Source organism: Erythrolamprus reginae, chromosome 2, assembly GCF_031021105.1.
Source record: "Erythrolamprus reginae isolate rEryReg1 chromosome 2, rEryReg1.hap1, whole genome shotgun sequence".
Classification (NCBI taxonomy): Eukaryota; Metazoa; Chordata; class Lepidosauria; order Squamata; family Dipsadidae; genus Erythrolamprus; species Erythrolamprus reginae.
The window spans coordinates 313,363,133-313,384,201 of record NC_091951.1 but is presented as its reverse complement, the minus strand read 5'-3'; the positions used below and the strand labels follow the sequence as shown (position 1 = coordinate 313,384,201).

At 35.0% G+C, this 21,069-nt stretch overlaps 1 protein-coding gene across 4 annotated transcripts in view; it reads right to left on the bottom strand.

Annotated features, from left to right (window-relative positions):
- Window positions 1-1,424: 1,424 nt before the first annotated feature.
- TNPO1 (transportin 1) overlaps window positions 1,425-21,069 on the bottom strand; it is a 43,620-nt gene continuing 23,975 nt past the window's right edge. For 3 of the 4 annotated variants that reach the window (XM_070743142.1, XM_070743143.1, XM_070743144.1), the window contains 16 exons: window positions 20,273-20,333; window positions 19,486-19,660; window positions 18,538-18,690; window positions 15,013-15,238; window positions 14,517-14,688; window positions 13,776-13,862; window positions 13,154-13,261; window positions 12,818-12,976; window positions 12,647-12,734; window positions 10,114-10,212; window positions 9,862-9,957; window positions 6,754-6,829; window positions 5,844-5,943; window positions 5,506-5,580; window positions 4,710-4,852; window positions 1,425-1,993 (listed from right to left, as the gene is read on the bottom strand). In XM_070743142.1, the coding sequence (XP_070599243.1) occupies window positions 4,745-4,852; window positions 5,506-5,580; window positions 5,844-5,943; window positions 6,754-6,829; window positions 9,862-9,957; window positions 10,114-10,212; window positions 12,647-12,734; window positions 12,818-12,976; window positions 13,154-13,261; window positions 13,776-13,862; window positions 14,517-14,688; window positions 15,013-15,238; window positions 18,538-18,690; window positions 19,486-19,660; window positions 20,273-20,333 (1,783 nt within the window). In that variant the 3' untranslated portion in view covers window positions 1,425-1,993; window positions 4,710-4,744. The remainder of the gene's footprint in view (window positions 1,994-4,709; window positions 4,853-5,505; window positions 5,581-5,843; window positions 5,944-6,753; window positions 6,830-9,861; window positions 9,958-10,113; window positions 10,213-12,646; window positions 12,735-12,817; window positions 12,977-13,153; window positions 13,262-13,775; window positions 13,863-14,516; window positions 14,689-15,012; window positions 15,239-18,537; window positions 18,691-19,485; window positions 19,661-20,272; window positions 20,334-21,069) is intronic. The other variant, XR_011558351.1, reaches the window with a different exon arrangement.

The following is a 21,069-nucleotide window of genomic DNA, read 5'->3' as shown; positions in this document are numbered from 1 at the left end:
CATTAAAAAAAGTCTGAAATAAGATTTCATAAATTCACACTCATACAAGGTTGATCTTCAGTGCAATGGCTAAATCATACAATAGACCTTAAAAAGAATGAAAATCATACACTCATTCCCTACAAAATGGTTATCCAGTATGTTTTTTTTTTCAATGTAAAGATGAGAAGCTAAAATGTAAGGCGGTTGTTATGGCTTTTCTTTCTTTCTTTTTTTTTTTTTTTGCACAATTAATTTTGCAGCATTTAAGGGAAAATGGAAACGTGTGGCTTTATCTCTGGCCAGCAGAGTTACTGTCTTTCCATTTTTCCTTCATCATCATGGGATACTCTTTATGCAGTCTAAATTAATCACACTTTCACTTTTATAGTAACACAAAATCAAGTGTACCAGTTAGATTTTCACATTCACAGTACATAAGAAAATACACATGGAAAGAAAAGTAAAAGGTAAACTTAACAAGGATTTATTCACAGAAATACAAGCAAATAGAAGAAAAGGGAAGCAGAAAAGCTAAACAAATGAAATGAAAAGGATCCAAACGAACATTCACTCTGTAGCTTTTAACCTGCACCCTTTTGTAATCTCTCTAGGACACAATGGGCCCCCAACATGCGCCGACACAGTGTAGATACCCTGCTTTACATATACTAATTTATGCATTTCTTAAGATCATGCTTTGTGGAGGAGGGAATAAAATATGTTAGGTATGAATAAACACTGAAATGTAGCAATCATGTCATCAATTTTCTACAATTGTCTTTAGGCATCAACTAACATTTATGTAACCTCAAACATGTCTTACCTTATAACTCGTTTTAGAAGATTTGATAAAAATCACTAGTAGTATAACCATGCAGAAAGCACATCACACTGACAGCACAGAGGCAATATTTTGCACAGCTATATCTGCTTTCCACATTGTGCAGGTTACACAGGACAATATCAATCATATTCCTAAGAGATCCTAAAAATTATTTTGAGGCCTAATTGTCACTACGGTATTTTATACTTATCTCTTAATTTAAAAAAAAAAATCCACAGAATTTTAAAGGGAATTTTAAATGCAGGGTTATACTGCACGGATTGGTAAACACAAAACTGGCGCAAGGTAAGTAATGTTTACCACTCTCACTCCTTGATGCAAGCATGCTAACTCTCCCACTAAAAATATGCCTGATTACTATGACCCAAATTGCATGCCTGAACCTTAAACTGCACATTAAGAATTATGCCTTATTCTAGAAATTAAATCTAATGAAGCACAACCATCAAATCATACCTACTACCCTTTAAATGGAAAATTAAAAAGATTAATCTTTCCTCTGAAATGTCCGTTTTTCCTCCCACCCACCCACCCCCAAAAATGAAAAGGAGTGACTCATTTGGCATCTTGCAGGTTGCTTCATTTGTTTGCTTTAGCCTTTTTATTACTTCATTATGGGGTTTAAATTTGTATACTGCAAATGCTTACTCCTAATGCAGGGAGCAAGCTTCACCTTAACTGTACTAACTTCATTTGTTTAGTTCTTCATCAACATGCAATACTTAGGAATCCCATCAAGATGAAACAATGCAGAAACCCCTTGTTATACCATTAACTGTCTGTAATTGCCATTCTTCTGTTTCCTTTATCGCATGAACACAATGTATTTTTCTCTTTACATATCCCCTATAGATCTATTTTATAATTTCATTTTGGTACAATTCCCCATATTGCAGAATGTGCTGTAGTGAACTTTTTTTTTTTTTGCGCATCTTCACATCCAGTGCAGAATTGTAATAGGAGACAGATTTCCACCCACAAAAGCTCCAGATGTTAAAACATTTCCCAACATCGGCTTAATACAGTGACGGCAACACCTCCCTCCCGCCCCTCCCAGTAGGCTTGGGATTGTACTGTATTCCCTACTGGTTTACCCTTCCCCCCAGTAAAGGGTAACATTTTTCCCTGGGTGCAGAGGCTTCCTCCCAGTCTTCTAGACTGAAGGACCTGAAAGAAACAAATACAAGCTTTTAGTCGAAAGCAAATTGCTTAATATTATTATGATCAATACCCACAACAGATTAATTTATAAAAATTAATGTTGCTCTGTAGTATGCTGCAAAACAAAGCATCAATATAGTATTTTCAGAGTGAAGTTAATTGCTATTTCTTGAATTTTTTTATATTAAATCTTCATCAACAGACCTCATAATATTTCTAGTATTTAATATTTCTATTTCTTTAACCTGAAATAATAAAGCTCAATTACACCTCACAAATTACTAATGTCTAGGAACAACCCCAGTGGTGAAATCCATTTTTTTAAACTACCCGTTCTGTGGGTGTGGTTGGTGGGAGTGGTGTAGTTTGGTGGGTGTGGCAGGGGAAGGATATTGCAAAATCTCCATTCCCACACCAGGGGTGATATTTGCCAGTTCTCAAAACTACTCAAAACTTCTGCTACGGGTTCTCCAAATTCCTCAAAATTCCCACTGCCAGTTCTCTGAACTACTCAAAATTTCCATCACCGGTTCTCCAGAACCTGTCAGAACCAGCTGGATTTCACTCCTGGACAACACTGTGGGTGGATAGGTGCATCATCTCTACTACTATTTAAGTTAGTGTTGATTTGAGGAGTTTCAACCCTGGTAGTTTATTAAAAGCTTATGTAACATGCAGAAAAATTACAATTCAAATATCACTTTTTTACCTCCCAAATTCAGTTCTGGAGAACTACCAATAATAAAGTGCACATAGGGATAGTTTTCATTTTGCATGGATTTTTAAAAAAAGATTGCAAAATTTTGCAGATGTTTTCATTACTGGACTAAAATAATTGAAATTGTTTTTGTTTTTTTTTAATTAAGTGTGAAAACCTCCCGACAGATTAGCTATGTTACGGATTTATTTATTGTTCAGTGTTGTCTACTTAGACACCATTGCATTGATGGATGAAAAGCAATCACATACTAGACTATGGAATCAGTCATCTTTAAGGAGAATAGACCATTCTTCTGGGTAGTATAGCAAACTCCAGGGTAACTGGAGAAACTACATACCCCTAGATAACCAGGGAGAAAAACATGATTCAAAGAAGAAAATGAAAACCACTTGAGAAAAACTCAAATCTGTTAATACTCTGCGTTAACTCTGCCGAATATTAGTAAGATTAAGGAGGGAAAATGCTAGCAGGTTTTCAAGGTTTTATTAGAGCCCATAGCAATAAAGAATTTGAATCCTTTTCATGGAATGTTTCCTGATCTAGTCCAAATTGAAACGCTAAGAATAGGTGATGGTAGGTTGTATATGATGAGCTTTCAAAAGACACAAATCTTTGCATATTCAGTCTGCTTTGATTCAATGTGTACACTCAATGCTTCGCCATACTGCAGATGGCAGAACCAGAAGCCACTTGGTTAGCCCACTAAATTTCACAGGCTCTGGCATAGTACCATGAACAGAAAGGACTGGGTTGGAACAACAGACTAACCTAAATTTCTTAGTTTGGCTTTTGAATATTGTAAGACACTAATGTTGATTTAGTATGAAATGTGAAGCACAAACTATACAATGCCTACTGTATAGCACAATAGGTACTTGCAGTGATTTGAATATGTTAAAACTAGTTTAAAATTTTATCAGGTTGTGTAAGTAAATGAGGATGTTCCACTGACTATTGAAAAACATTTGCTGAAGAAACTAGTGCTTACTTGTAGTAAAAAATTCATACAGGTAGTCCCTGACTTACAACCATAATTAGGATTGAAATCCTGGTCAATGAGTAGTGACTGTTCTACTCAATAGCTGTTACTCCGACACTCCCAGTTTTGGTTGTTAAAACAATGTTGTGAGTGTTAAGCAGATAGATAATGACAGTAGAAATGTCCCAGTGGGGCAAGAAAGGCGCTAGAAGCCTAGAACAGGCTATGTGAATGTCTTTCTGCCCAGGAGCTGATAATCGTCTCTGCCAAAATCCAAGCAGACATTCATCCTCTCAGCAGAAATATACTTATGTGTGGTCTGCTGTAGGCTTATACCTCACCTCTGAGGCAGCCTGCACTCAGTACGTTGCTGCACTGCTAGGAGATGAACATCGAAGTAGGATTTTTAGCCACTGTGTTGAAAGACAATTATGCACAACCTGTGCTTGGGTGCCCTAAAGCATCCTACACTCCTTTCTTTACTGCGTGCATCTTTGCTCAAGAGGCTGAAAATCTTATTTGTGTTTCAACTCCCTCTCAACTCTTAGGGATGACTGAAAGAGCTGTGTGCCAAAGGATTTCAATTCTGTGCCTGCTTGGATTTTAACAGGGAACTCTTTCAGCCAGCAACCAGACAAGAGTAGGAGTCCTCTTGGCAGGCGGCAGCAGTTTGCAACATTTCTTGCTAGCTCCCCCACTGACTTTTTACAGAGGCTGATACTGAATATTGCAAATGGAGACCCCATTTGCAGGGGCCTTGGCAACTGAATGATAGTCAAAAACCAAAATCACAAACACATGACCACAGGCAGCAACATTTTGTGACAGTTAATAGTGTTTTACAGGCCATAAAATATTATTTCCAAGGCCACCGTTATTTCAAAACATTACTAAACAAACAGTTGTAAGTTGAGGACTATTTGTAGTTAAACAGAGTTCCCACTAAAGAGACAACAGAACAATTAATGTATTGGAAAAGTTGTACAGGCAGTTCATAGATAGTTGAAAGATAAATGATTTACCTCTAATTATGGTACTGCAGCTTGAATACATGAGATTAAACTCCATAGTAAGCTGCAAGGCGCTCTTTTAGAGGAACAGGAAACTGGTCGGAGAAACGCCTCCAATTTTCATCTCCCACTTGATTTTTAAATCCATGAAGGATCTGAAAATTAAATGAAAGTTAACTTTTTTCAAAGAGATATTTGCAAAATAAATATGTAATTATTTATTTAATTAAATAATTATTTATTTAATTAAAGGCAGAAATATTAGGGGCTTGTTAATCCTTTGCAAGATATGTTTTGGAATGCCTGATAAATTTTTAAAGCATCCAATTGTTTTTGCAGAACTGCTATAGCTGTTTGGAAGCTGCTCCTAGTTATCTCTGCATGCATATGTGAGACATTTTATGGACTATCATAAGCCATGACTGACCCTTAGAAAGAAGAAAAAAAAGGAAAAGACAAGTTGTAAGGGGGGGCAGGTAGACAAAAAAGAAATAGTAAAATTTCTCCAAAACAGTTAGTACCAGGAGCCTAGTGGAAAGTATTGTCTGTTGCCACCTAGAGCTACAAAATAAACATTCTTTGGTCCTCCTGATGGAAGTGGAAAAGCAAGCTAACTGAGGAAATATTTCAACTACAGCAGGAGGAAAAATGGAATCATCTTTAATTACAGATCCACACTAGAAATGATGTTCAGTATTTGCACATTACTGAAACACAGTGATTTGGTACTATACAAAGCACTCTTTATCCCCCCCCCCCCACACACACACATATACACACTAATATTCCTTTGAAAAAAATTTATTACCTTACAGAACATGTCTCGGAGGTCATCTTTTGGACTAATCCATGATGCAACAGCATCACAAAAAAATATAAAGTCCTGCAAATATTTGTATAAATTATAAATGTCCATTAACAGAAATGCAATAAATTATTTTAAAAAATAAGAGTATACTTTTCTTCCCCCCAATGTCAAATATCAGAAACACATTCCAAATAAATTGTCATTATCTTTCATATTGATATCTTATATTCTTAGCTCATTCCCCTTTGAAAACATTACTCCGCTTATATATATTTGATTATTCAAATATTTAAATTAAATTAAATTCCCCCCCCCCCCAAGACCAAAGCAAGACTTACTTGGACTACTCCACTAGGGTTGACAGTAATCATGGTACAAATCCCACGGAATGCTGAATCCTTTTCCTCATTGTCCCTTATGTTTCGTAGAGAGGTGCACCTAATATAATAAAGAATCTAAGTTTTAGATTTTTTTGTTTTTAATTTAAATTTTAATAGTATTTGATGGAATAAGTGTCACAACTAAAAAACCTTGAAGTCTAAGCCACACAAACATCATTAATCTTACATACGTTCTGCATTAAGCCCTATTTAATTCTCCATCGGTGGTCAATATTAAATCAGCTACTTTTCTATGTTCCACAGCTGATACTGAATGTGAACTGTATTCCATTAAATACTTCTGTTAATATAAATACACACACACATATATATTTATGTATAGAAGTGTCCATCAGTAAAAGCAGAATATACTGCAACAATATAAAATTTAGGATGTATCATAACATAACATCTTTAACTCGTTACAGCAGCAAGCAAGCAATTTGATAGAAATCTAAAAACATGTATCTCAAACAGCAAGTCAAATTGCAAATGATTTGAAGTAATGTAATGCGGTGTTTCATGTTTTGTGCTATTTGCATGCATACTATCATTCTGGTGGATTTTAAATGCTTTTAATAATCAAGCTTTGACACATCAAGCATGTGACAATCTTATCCCATGCATCAATTAGTTGTTAGCCACAACATGAAATATATACACAACAGTACTGCTAGGAAACCTCACAAACCTGATAGGACAAGATTAGTCACATGGTTGGCAATGATTAAGAATAGTGATATTTGTAACCAACTGAAAAGTATATCTAGAAGTGAGAATAGAGGAAAGGAGGAAAGGAAGGAAGGAAGAAAGAAAGAAAGAAGAAAGTGAAGAAAAATGAATTAAAAAAAGATTGAATAATACACACCAGGGTCTTATAAACTGCTGTAGCATGGGGGCCACCTCTTGAGGACAAACGTAACCAAGACGACCAATTGTTATTGCTAAGGTAACGCAATCACGGTTATACATCACCAAACGCCAACCAAGACATGAGCAAATGAGGGGGGAAGGAGAAAAATAAAGAAAAAACAACAAATAACTCAGAAACAGAAACCAACAGAACCTGTGTATGATAATAAACATAAGATTTTACAAGTGCTGTTCATTACTACCCCTAAAAATAAGGGGCAGCAATATGTGGCATACTATTTGGCGGAGGGCAGGGAAATAAAGGAAAAAGGAATAAAGTGAATGAGAGAACACCAAAATTATGATTAAAATCAAATGAATAATTTCATTCAGTATCTCCATTCTGCTTAATTGCAATCACGGTTTTTATTTATGGAATTTGAAACATATTTATTAACATATTATTGAATATTTTTGCATATTTCAAATTAAAATTTAATGGAATATTCTTTTGAAAATCCAAATAGAATTATATCTGAAGCGATTAGTCATTTCCTAGGGCTATTTTTATTATATAAAACTAAATTTAATAGGAAAGTGGATAATATGCACAAAGCTCCTTACAATAATAGATGTTTTATTAGGTAATTGTAGATATTAAGTGTTAATAATGTAAATATTACATTATCTCTGAGAACTGTTTCAAAGCTAAAGATATGACAAACTATAATAAAAGAACCCTGCACTGTCTGAACATTTTCTTGGCTTTAATATGGAAATTTGCCTGGAAAGTGGCCCTAAACATGTTTAATGGTGTTCTCTCAGCTCACATAGCAATTCTTCAGAAAAGGGAAAGTGTGGGTATGTTTAAGGATTATTTGAAGCAAACTACATGAATACTAAAATCCAGCAGATTTGTATGAAGCAGAGAAGCCTATGCTTAAAAGACATTATGCAACACTCCAAAACAGGCATTTATGTGAACAAATTTCATGAACACATGCAGTAAAGCTGATGATGCTCTTTTTCACTGTAAGGTTTGGTGTAGGATATACCAACATTATAAAAAATGAATTTTCCTGTAAGACTATATGGATAAAATTAAATATTCAGCTTCATTTTTAAATCACGCTGATCATGTATAGTAATCAAATTGCTTTTTTGTTCAAAAAAACATAACGGGATAAACTTCTTTACAAAATTTATATACTGGCTGAGAAGATGTACCACTTAGGTTGAGCAAGTATTTTTACTTTGTGTAATACTGTATTGTGCCAGGATAATTAAGCCTGTAAATTCTGAATTGTGATTTCAGGCATTATATTACTTTAGAATATCCCACAACAAATCTAATGTGCAATACATTCAACATTTATTTATAGTATATAGTATGTTTGGAGAAAATTTAAATTGTAATTGTCAGGAAATTTAATTTCTGTACGGAGAAACCTAGTGCAACAGTAATGATTTTAAAAGGGTATAGTCTTCATTTCCTGTAAATGATTTGGGATATTTCTTTCACTGAAAGGGATCATTTCAAAAGATAAAATTATTGACAAAGTCTTCCTGAATACTGCAATACTGGTACAGTGTCAAATCACAGGTATAATTCATTTCCATTACAGAAATAAATGTACTGCTATACTGCATTTCAACAAACATGCATATAATGCAACTTGACCTACATCCTTAAAAGCCAGCCAAAATCGGTTTAAACGAAAACTCTGATAACCAGTCATTTCTATAACAGACTATGATTTTAAATAGACATTTAGAATGCCAGCTTGGTTTGGTCCTTAGTCATGAAAGCCAGCTGAGTGACTTTGGGCCACTCATTCATTCTAGCCCATTCTACTTTACAGGGTTATATTGCAGGGAAACTAGAAGAAGGAAGGTGTATTATATATGTTCGCCACTTTGAGTTAAGTATTAAGTTTAAAAAGTGAGGAAATAACTAATAAAAATAAACAAATAAACAGCTAGAGCGGTAACCAGAATTTTCTAGAATACTGAAAAATTTGTTAAAAGCATGTTTCAGGGTTTAGGACAAGATTCAATTGTAGAGCCTCCTTCAATTCTAATATCATTATATACATCAACCAAATTGTCTATGTTTACACAATGTATAATGTCCAGCCATTTAAATCTGTTTGGTTTCATCATGTTGTCTATTACAATTATGAAGACTTCAAATAAGCTACATGCAAATAACTAACTGATAATTTGTCTCATATAAAAAGAAGTCAACCGAATTACTTTAACTGCAAATATAACCAAATTTTAATAATTTAGCTCAACATTTTGAGGACTTTTGCACAAAGAAATCCTAGTGGAAATTTTAGGGGGAAATATTGATAATTTCATGGCAGCAAGACAAAGACAAATTTGCACTTTCTTAACACAAAAATTCTGTCTCATTAGTCTCAATTGTCGGGAATTAATTACCCTAGCTCCAAATATGTCACAAACTTACTGCTTTTTTGGGAGTGCTCTTGAAAAAATTATTCATTAATGGAAGATTCCTCCCCTATCAACACAGCTTCAGAATATCTCATTTGCTCAGTGATAGAATCCCAACATCAGAGAAGCAGAGGCAACTGAAGCAAATTAATTAATTTGGCAGGAGTTGTTTATAGGTAGTTGTCAACTTACAACCATAATTAAGCCCAAAATTTCTATTGCTCAGAAACAGAGTTATTAAATGAATGTTGCCCCATTGTATGTTCTTTCTTGCCATAGTTGTTAAGTAAATCAATGCAGATGTTAATTTAGTAACAGGATTTACGTTAATCTGGCTTCTTAATTGACTTTGCTTGTTAGAAGATTGCAAAAGGTGATGGAATGATCTTGGACGCTGCAACCATAATAAACACAAGCCAGCAGCCAAGGCACCAAATTTTGATCATGTAACCTACAATTATTGCAGTGTGAAAAAGAGTCGTAAGTAACTTTTTTCAGTGTGGTTGTAACTTCAAATAGTTGTAAGTCAAGGACTACCTTTATTAAACCAACTGAATTGAACAAGCATCTAAAATTAATCTTGTTTTAACACTAATGAAAATTTTCCTACAATTTTGTGTAATACATTTTAAAAGTCACTGCAAACAGATCAGTTGTAGGGTACCTGTGTTTTCTAACAAAGTCTTTGGTGTGTTGGGTCTGTTAATGATCTCTACAAGCTGGTGCAAAACCATAGGGACATAAGGCTGCATCTCTATACCTAGAAAAATAACAACATACAAGCAGTGTATTAAAAATTGTTTTTCATTATAGGCATATTAACATGGCTGACAGAAATTATAAGTGGTTATAAGATCAAAGAAAAATCTGCACGATTGAACATTTAAACTAGAATGTAAAAAAAAGCCAATCTCACCCATCTGAATAGAAATTTCTCCAATTGCCCATGTGGCATTGTTACACACAGAAATGAACTCGGGATTTAGGTTTGTTCCCAAAATTGGCATGAAGTCAGCTGAAAAAACACAAATAAGCCCTGTCATTAAAATTTATCCATATCACAAAACTTCAGCATCATTTTAATAGAAAATTCTTTTGACATTTTAACCCTCCAATATTTATAAAACCATTCCAACCAAAAAGTTCACATTCCAAATAAGAAAGTTTATAAATATACCAATGTGTCCTTCCAGACAAAAGGTCCTTCCATTTTAAAATCTCAGTGTACACACACACACATATATATAAAGCTTAAACTCCTCAAGAGCCTTAAGACAAGATGTACTGCCGGATTATGATGTTATTATAATTTGTCTGAAGATGGAGTTTTGTCTTTTTGCCAAATGCACTAGAAGTGCCCTGTAGACATTTTGGGAAATTTTTGGTGTAATTGGAATACCTGTGAATAATCACATCTAACTTAAGGTGGAACAAGATTTCTATGAAGGAACAAGGAAAGCAGATTTTAAAAAAATCCTTTCTGCTATGTGATTCTGAATCAACTGGATGTGTGACACATGTTTTCAAGAAACAGGTGGCTGCAGTTACCAAGAAAGGATCAACAAGAGGGGAAGAAACAGAATTGATGATCCAACTGATGCATAAAGAATCAGGAAGGAAAAATTGCAGACACACTACTTGGTAAAAAAATATATTGAGCAACAGAGAAAAGCAGCAACATGATAAAACAGAGAAGCATGACTAAAGTAAGTGCAGCTTTCTAAGAAGGCTTGCCACAGAGTTGTTTTTGCCTCTTCCTCACTTCTCTAACTTAGGAAAGACTACAAACTGGGTTGGGATTAAAGCAAAGCTATTTAGAGACATTAACGTAACCAGGTTCGGTGATCAGATCTCAAAACTGTAGATAACGGATGGATCAAGCGAAAGTTATGTGATGACTGTAAAGGAAACATTGAAATAAACAAGATTGTGTGTTGTTTTTTAATTAAGATATATCCACACCCAATTAAAGAGATGACAGGACAGTAAACTGGAATTATATGTATAACTGTTTATTTTGTTTTAGGCAATAAACAATACTACAGATGGAAAAAGTACACTGTTTTTTTTGTTTGGATTTATTCCTATTCTTCTCTCAAGCTTCAGCAGTCCTGGGCACTGGAATGTGGCAGAAAATTAACTGGAAGGATGAATTGGTTCTATCTCATTTATCAACTGTTACCATCTCTTACTAATACCTACTAGAACAAGTGAGAGAAGCAACTCTGTTTTTTTCTCCACTGAAGGAAAAATGTAACTGTTGAACTAAATGACGTGAAGTTCTCGGTTAAACTAGCTGACATGACAATTCACACAGCCCATATTTCTTCACTCTTCTATTGCCAAGAGCTGTCAGCAAAATGATACATCCATCTCTATTATACAGTTGTGAGAGAATGCTGGTGGACCCTTAAAACTATTTATAAACTTGCATGTAATCCTTAAAAAGTTTGTAATCCTGCTTGTAATCAGTACTGTGACATGCACTAAGATCAGATCCAAGTCATAAGAGATTCCAATTAACATACAACCAGACAAAATAATGCCATGCCTTTATTGAACACACTGAGCTAATGTTCATTGTTTACATGGAAAAAAGATGTGAAATCCTATTAAGTAAATTGAGTTGTATCTACAAGTCAATCAGATGATAATCCAGGTCTCCTCATTAAAATACATATTTAATTCCACTACTGGAACCTGCTTTGCACAATGTGTGAAAATATACAACATTAGGAGAGATTCCCACCCCAAATCCCAGAATTATAGCAAAGGACCAGCAGACCAATTTTGTATTATCAGATGTCAGCCTTGATGTCAACTGTTCAAAAATGCTAGGGAAACACTGAATAAAAATCGTGTGACTGGGAGAATATTTGGGAGGACAGAATATTAAAACTAATATATTAAATAAATAATATATACACTGCTCAAAAATATAAAGGAAACACTTAAACAATACAATACAACTCCAAGTAAATCAAACTTCTGTGAAATCAAACTGTCCACTTAGGAAGCAACACTGACAATCAATTTCACATGCTGTTGTGCACGTTCAACTTTGTACAGAACGAAGTATTCAATGGGAATTTTTCATTCATTCAGATCTAGGATGTGTTATTTGAGTGTTCCCTTTATTTTTGAGGAGTATGTATTATAAATAATAAATAATAATATATATTATAAATAATAAATCTATCCTAGTCTCCCTTAATTTTCAAATTCAGCAAAAACATGTGACACACACACACACACATATATATATATATAATAAATAAATAATAATATATACTAAATAAATATATTTTGGGCCATTTTCTATTACTACATCCATCATTATCAGCTAACAGTATATAAAGGACTTTTAATATCAAATTTAAAAACACAATGAGTATAAGTTGGCAGTTCAAACTATACATGGTAACAGCTTGTGGTATTACGTTACCTACCAATGCAGGGCTTCACATGCTGAAAACATGCCTTGGTCAAATCCCCTAGCAAGGCAAAAGAACTCTGTCGTACCTCAGGCATTTTATCCTAAGAGAAAAGAAACAAGCCTTTGTTTTTATTTAGAAAATAAAAACAGCAGTAAGGCAAGAAATTGAGAGTATTTATCTCACCTGCATACACTGGTACATCAGTGTCAGGATATTGCTCCGAGCTACTAGTTGTTCAATGTTGCCTCCAAGTCCTTCAGCTAAACCACTTAGTAAATCAAGAGCCACAATCATGAAGTCTTTATCTGGAGCTTCATACTGATCTGGTTGAGCATTATGTAACTAAGGAAAAAAATATTGTTTAAAAGATATAAGTATGCGATATTACAGAGTGTAGTTTTCATTATATTTATTCCGCAAACTAACAAATTGATCAAAGAATTTTATCATCAATCAGGGAGTTTAAATTCCACTGACGCTACATTTTCTAATGCTATGAAGACTGGTAACAGAAAATACCATGGCTTGTGCAAGAGTCTTTTGTACCAGATTCACACAGCGCTGGTAGACAGGTTCACAGTATGGAAGGAAGCCAGATTGCAAGGCAGTGGCAACCGAAGACAGGCACTGAAATACAGGAGATACATTAATGAACATGTGTACCAATTACATAGTATGTCAAAAGATATTTACTACATTAATTCTGTTTAAAGGTGAAACTTTTCAAAAATAAAATAAGCTCATGTATTCAGATTAAGAAAAGGTACAGGGACATAAATAAATAATAAATAATCATAATGTTTGAACACAAAAGACCAAAAGGACTCTCCATTGATTCTTTGCAGTCTAATCGTACAATTCCTCCAGAAACACATTCTTACAAGTTCACAGAAAGCCAATTCCTAGAAAATCCTCAGAACTCCCAAATTATGGGGCAATCATATTTATTTATTCAAATTTCTAGGCCATCTTTCTATGCCAATTTCAATCATATCAGGTTTGTCCAAAGATCTAATTATATGTATGCAGAATTAGGATACGTCAATTCCCCAAGTAAAAGCTGGCATCATAAGGAAGAAAAATGTGCACAGTGATGATTTATAAAGGTCAAAGAACTATTTGTAACAGCAGCTTGAATTACCTCTAATAAAGGGAAAAGATCTTTATCTTCATCCTTTAACATGTTCCATTTTTGGATTAATGGAGGCATAAGCATCTGGATGTATTCCTGGAGACAATGAAAATTTCACAGAATTTATGCTTTGCAAAGCTTTTTTTAGTTTTTATTTTTTGATTTATGTAGATTCCCTTGAATTGACAGCAGCTGAGTGCCCCTTCCCCAACAATATTTTTAGCAATCAAGACTAGAATTCTTCTCACCCTCCCAAATTAACATATAATTGACAGTCATTTGTTGGCCCTGGGCAGGAAAGGCATGTTTACAAAATTGTCCTATGTATTCCAGGAATGACTGGAATAGGAATCGCCAAGAATCACAGGTTCCTGCCTTGCTGCTATCTTTCTTGCAGTAAAGACAAAATAATTCATTATTTTGTCTCCAGATATTATCATTGAAGCATTTCAACAATTAAAAGAAAAACATCTAGGTCATACTTTTAAAGCTATAGGTGTGTAGCATTTTATTCATGAACTTTCAAGTCAGATTTTATAATGTTTCTTAAGAGTCTAATATAAAGAAAAAAATGGAATATTGATAAATAAAGCAGTGAATAACTTGGGCAAGAAGTCTCCAAACACACTTATCTAGAATGAATGTTTGATAAAGCAATGAATAAAAATCAAGGGTTGGGGGTTTTTTTTGTAGAATTGAGATATACAATTTATGGACTTATAAATTTATACAACTCTGGGCGATACTTACTGGTTTGTTTAGATGATGGCCTACAGAATCTGCTAAAGTTCCTATGGCATCGTAAAGAATGAGCAGATTCTTATGTTGGTATTTACTAAACGCAAATACCAAAGTATCAAGTATATAAGCAAGATAAGGAACAAGCTCTGTACAAGCCTCCTCTTCTAGAGTAGCAAAGGCACTAAAAGGCAGAAGAAAACATTAGTCTACAGAATGAAGGAGTGTAATTCTCCCTCTTAAATAAAATAATAAATCCTTTGAAAATCTATTCAGTATATAGGGAATTGAAAGTTTTTATATATGTAACAAAAAGTTATAATTTCCTTAGAAAACAAATATAACAGCTGTTAAAAGCAAATATAATTATAGGAGAATGGCTAAAAATGGTCTCAAATGGCTTTTCCAGACAATTGGAAAGGAGCTATTCAACAAAAATAAATAAAACAATATAAACTGCAGTATGTGCCTTGAGAGCTACAGCTAACATTTCTATACCGTGACCTACCTGCAGGCAGCTTCTTGTACTCTCTTGTTACTATCAAGGATACGCTTTAGCAACTCAGTCATTAATGGCTTCAAGTATGTGTCTGGGGGTTGACTGACTACCCAATGTGCATAGCGACTAAGAGTCCAGCAAGTAATGGAGCGCACAAGAGCCTTTTTATCAGGGAGGCACTGAATTAGGTGAGGGATTAGCTCGGGAAGATATGGAATCATACCCTGCATACAACCTGTAGCAATACAAAATGAAATAAGAAAGAAATAGTTTAACAATCTGGTAATCATATAGTGTTGCCATTACTGTTAATATTACAGTGGAACCCCGACATAAGAGCTGCTCTACTTAAGAGCAACTCGAGATAAGAGCTGGGAGGGGAGAGATATTTTTGTTCTACTTACAAGCCCAAATTCGAGATACAAGCGCCAAGGAGCTGTCTCCTGAAGCCAAACGCTAACTTCCGCGTTCGGCTTCAGGAGACAGCTGCGAAGCGGCGCGCGTGTTTTAAAAGGTTGCAGCCGGCCTGGGGGACTCGGGGGGGTGCTTGCAGCTTTCTTTCTTGCTCTTTTTCTTTCTCTCTTTTACCTTCCCTTCCTCTATTTCTTCTTTTCTTTCTCCTTCCCACCTTCTTCCCTCCCTCCCTCCCTTCACTCATTCCTCTCTTACTCTCCCCTTTCATAAGTTTCCTTGCTTCCTTCCTCTGTTCCTGTCCCTTCCCCCTTTCTTTCTTTCTTTCTTTCTTTCTTTCTTGCTTGCTCTTTTTCTTTCTCTCTTTTACCTTCCCTTCCTCTATTTCTTCTTTTCTTTCTCCTTCCCACCTTCTTCCCTCCCTCCCTCCCTTCACTCATTCCTCTCTTACTCTCCCCTTTCATAAGTTTCCTTGCTTCCTTCCTCTGTTCCTGTCCCTTCCCTCTTTCCTTCCTTCCTTCCCACCCTCCGTCCATTCATTCACCCATTCCTCTCTTGATCGCTTAAAGCCGGTCCCTGGTGCAAAAAGGGTTGGGGACCTCTGTCCTACAGGATTGGGTGGCAGAGAAGTTGAACATATGTAAATTTAAAAGTTTAAGAAAGTTTACAAGTTAAGTGAAAGAAACTTCATTATTCATTTATATGTACATGTACATTTCTTCATTAAAAACATGTCTTTCTGCATAATTTAGACTAACTTTGTAAGTTTTTTGAGGGCTGGAACCAATTAAAATTATTTACATTAATTCCTATGGGGAAAAGTCGTTCGAGATAAGAGCTGCTCGACTTAAGAGCCCAGGTCCGGAACGAATTAAACTCGTATCTCGAGGTACCACTGTACAGGCATAAGTTGGTATAAGTTGATATACCAACTTATGCCACTTATTTGGAACAATGTAGTAAACTTATTTGGAACAACTTAGTAAAGTTGTTCCAAATCTCACTGCAAGCCAACTCTAAGCAGCTTATAACATTAAAATGTGTAATGAAATGTATTATTATAAAATGTTGTATTAAACATTATCAAATGTATTGCTATTAAATCAAAACAGACTAGTAAAATAATGTTTGTATATTATTATCTCATTACCTTATACTTCAAACATACAACACATACTATTTTGATTTTGTTGTGAATAACAAATGCCAAATAAAATATTTTATTGAATTAATCTAAGCTTTCAAGCACACAAAAGATATTTACTTTAAGCTCATTAGCCACCAATTTCCTATTACTATCCCAGTTCTTTATCCAAATTATTGCCAATAATAACATCCACAATAGTCCTATTTGTTTATAAAAATACAATAGCCATATAATCATCTAAAACTTATTTCAAGTCTGACAATTTGAGAGGCTTGGAACACTCCAAATGCATCAAGGACTAACTTGTGAAATGAAGCAATATTTTAATAAAATACTGATATTTTTGATACCCTGAGGTCCATACCGCTCTCACCCTGCTGGCCTTCTGGAAGGCCGGGAAGACCTGGCTTTGCCGGCAGGCCTGGGGCCATTTATCAATTCTATACCATCTTGATCCAGCCACTAAGGTTATGAATGGTCTTTTAATTGGGTTTAAGAGTGTTTTTATTGGTTTTTACATGTTGTATGCCACCCAGCGTACGGAAAGAGTCGGGCGGCCTATAAGCGTGATTAATAAATAAATAAATAAAATGTTTGGATTTTATACACTCAAATTCTTCTTGCTGTCATTAAAATAAATTGCCAAAGAAATTATTGCCTTGCAATTTTCAAGTTGAGATTTCGGATTGTTTCATTGTTAAATTTGTTATGTAACAAGGACTGAAAGGCTACTTTTGTTCCATAATTTTCAAATGTACCATGCAGCCTTTAATGCTGGAAATACAGAACAACTATTTTTGACAAATAGACCTCAGCGCTTACTGTGCTGTCAGATGAATCATATAATGACTTTGTAGTTGTAAATATAGATTTTCTTATTGAATTTTTAGACAATATGAAGTAAAGATATTTATAAACACGGACTTCTGTGTTTTTGTGATGCTACGATTTCGCTGAGGCTCCCCTCGCTGGGAAACCCCACCTCCGGACTTCGGTTGCCAGCAAAGCGCCCGTTTTTGCGCTTCTGGGATTCCCCTGCAGTATCGCAAAAACACGGAAGTCTGGAGGTGGTGTTTCCTATGGAGGGGAGCCTCAGGGGAATCCCAGCAGCGCAAAAACGGGCACTTCGCTGGCAACAGAAGTCCGGAGGCGGGGCATCCCAGTGGCGGCGGCTTGGGTTTGTAAGGTGAAAATAGTTTGGAAGAAGAGGCAAAAAAATCTTAAACCCCGGGTTTGTATCTCGAAAAGTTTGTATGACGAGGGGTTTGTAAGACGAGGTATCACTGTATATTATTTCTCAAGTGTTTTGCCCATTCCTGAGCAAAAGTTAAGGACAAGAACACCAGTACTGATAAGGAAAATGCCAAAACTATCCTTTTTCTCTCTCTCTCTCCATAACTCTTCTTACTCTTACCATTTTGCATCATCATTTTGAACATTCACTCACATCTAAATAAACATGCACATATCAATTCAACCATCGGAGAACTTGTCTCCTTCTCTTTTATGCTCAACTGGCATCAAACGAAGGCAGTGTTGGAAAAGAAGAGCCACAACAACCCAGGTACATTTGATTGTCCATCTCCAACACTTATTGTTTTCACCAAAGAATCCGGGGTCGTGGCATTGGACCATCAACACAGGGGAGTGTAATTTAAAATAGAAGACATTCCATGTACCTAAGAAGCTCTATAACAGTACAAACTGGTATTTTAGAATGAAGTCTATTTAACTTCTACTCATTCACAATAGCATTTTCAAAATTTCCAGGTAGATTTAGAATTATCTCTCTAGTATTTCACTAAAGTGTTATTAAATTTTATATATTACATATAAATGAAGCCATCACATCACTTATTTTTGCATGTCTCATTCTCATATTTCTTGCAGCAGGAATATATTTTGTGTGATGCACGTTTAGATTTCTCATAGCTTCTTTCACACTATGAATAGTAACAAAGTACAATATCAATTACCTTCAGCAATTGCTCCCAGAACAAGGATGCCTGATTCTTTCACCACCCATTCTGGATGAAAAAGCAATTCTTTTAGAAGGGGCAAAATATGCGGCAGCAGGTCATCACGGAATACATTGGCAAGAACATCAAGGGCAGCAGCTGAGCATTTCCCTAAAGAAAAGTAACATGTACATATGTTCATATGTTCTATTATTAAGCCTCCCTCTACTTCATTTTGCAGTATTAGCAAATTTGCTATTTGTTGGAAATTATGAAGAAATTGTAACAAAGAATAAAAAACAAAGGATTTAAAATTAACCTACTATTCTAAACACTATGAGGAGGCCTGCTTATCTATGCTGGCAAAACATTCAGGAGTCTGGTAGATCATTTCAGACTGCCACATTTTATTAAATGGCAAGAAAAAAGTACACAAACATTTTAAATATTATAGTTTGGAAAAGTGCTCCAGATTTTTTGTTAAACTTATAACTTTGCAAACAATATATTGTTTATTTACCTCTAACATAAATCTGGGCAGTATATAAATTAAGCTTAATGTGATACACAGATGTGAAGCGGTGGCTCAGTAGCTCGTTGATCAGGTTGGCAGTTCAGCAGTTTGAATCCCTAGCGCTGAGTAATGGAGTGAGCTCCCGTTACTTGTTCCAGCTTCTGCCAACCTAGCAGTTCGAAAGCTAGTAAAAAATGCAAGTAGAAAAATAGGGACCACTTTGGTGGGAAGATAACTACGCTCTGTGCACCATTGGTGGTTAGCCATGTCGGCCACATGACCACGGAGATGTCTTTGGACAGCACTGATTCTTTAGTTTAGAAACAGAGATGAGCACCGTCCCTAGGGCTGGAAACAACTAGCATGCATGTGTAGGGGAACCTTTACCTATGATGCACATTATATTCATAAGTTTTACATTATACTGTATTTCATCTGGAAAAGTGGCATACTTAAATTCCAATCAGAAATAGAATCATCATCAACAACAACAAGCTCATCTTCATCGTCTTCTTCATCTTCAATACCATCTTCTTCATGCTGTTGAGCTACTGTTCGTGAACGGTGAAACCGAGGCTTTATATCTTGTTCACTATCTGGAATTGCTTCATCTTCCTCAACATCTCCCTATTATCAAACCAAAGAGCAAAATATAAAGAGATGTTTCAGCAATACCTTGGGGCTTTATATAAAAAAACAAAAACTTCTATATGCTCTGTTAAAACACCAAATGTATGTTTAAATTTGCAATGGTTAAGAAGTAGAAAATGGCAAATAACTTACCAAAATATGTAATTAAAAAACCACTAATAATTACAATTGTACACTTAAAGTTATAGGCAAAAATTTGGATAACGTGGTCAGATTAAATACTTCTGATAATCTCTAAACGAATCAAAATTGGCAAAACCTGTACATAGTATAAAATTTTATATTTGTAAGTAACCAAGTAAAAAACAAGTATGCCATCAAATTAAGATATTGGTTTCACTTTTTATCACATAACTGTCTCAACTTTGGTTCACTTAGACAATCACCAAATCATGTATTTTGATTAGACGTTATTAACTTCTAAATACAACAATATCTCTTCAGAAGATATTGTTTTATTTGGTGTACATAGGTGTTAATTTAAAAGAAAATGGATATAGCTCTGTATTGAAATATGTCATATTTTGCTTGATGTACAAACATTTTACAAAATCACAGGTATTGGAGGCAAAGTATAGTTATTCCTACCTTCAGGAGAATGATATCTATTTCTGAATATTTCATACCATTTACAAGGACAGGTATCAACCTACATAGAAAAATAATAATTAAATAATGGACTTATCAATTCCTAAAGCTGTATAAGCGGTTCACATTCTTTAAATTTTTCAAACGCCAATCAAACCCATGCAAATTAATTAAGAGAAAATGCTGAGATAATGTCTGCTTACTTTAATAGTCCAAGATTTGAGCCTGGATTTCTAAAAGACATGGGTTTATTTTAAATCAAATTAAAATTAGCATGTTTTAAAATAATGAACTATTAAATTTAGAATATTTGAAATGTAAAATATTCCACTGGATGGCATTTCAGGATACTAAAGTTTTTCTTTGATTATTCATAGGCATAGATACACATACATACATATTACAGACAAATGGACTATACCTAGTGCACAACAGCATAGTCAGTTAGCTGCATGTTGCAGGGCCCCGTTTTTGCTTCTAATGACTTAAATTTAAAGTGCTAGTTTTAATTTATATACCCATGTAAATAGGCGTTGATATGCTTACCTGAACGCCTCTTCTCGTACGGTGAGTGGGTACAGCAGTCACATGGGTTTGCTCTGTCCAATCCGGTGGAACTGAGCCTAGTATTAAAAAAGACTGCTGGATCCGCCCCTTCCCCAGAATTCGCGAATCCGTAGACTAGGCTCAGTAGTGAAGCTCTTTAAAGTTCAACTCCCGTGTTAAAAGAAGTTAGAATAGAAAGTGAAGAAGACCACACAAAGGGAGGGAAGTGACTGCTGTACCCACTCACCGTA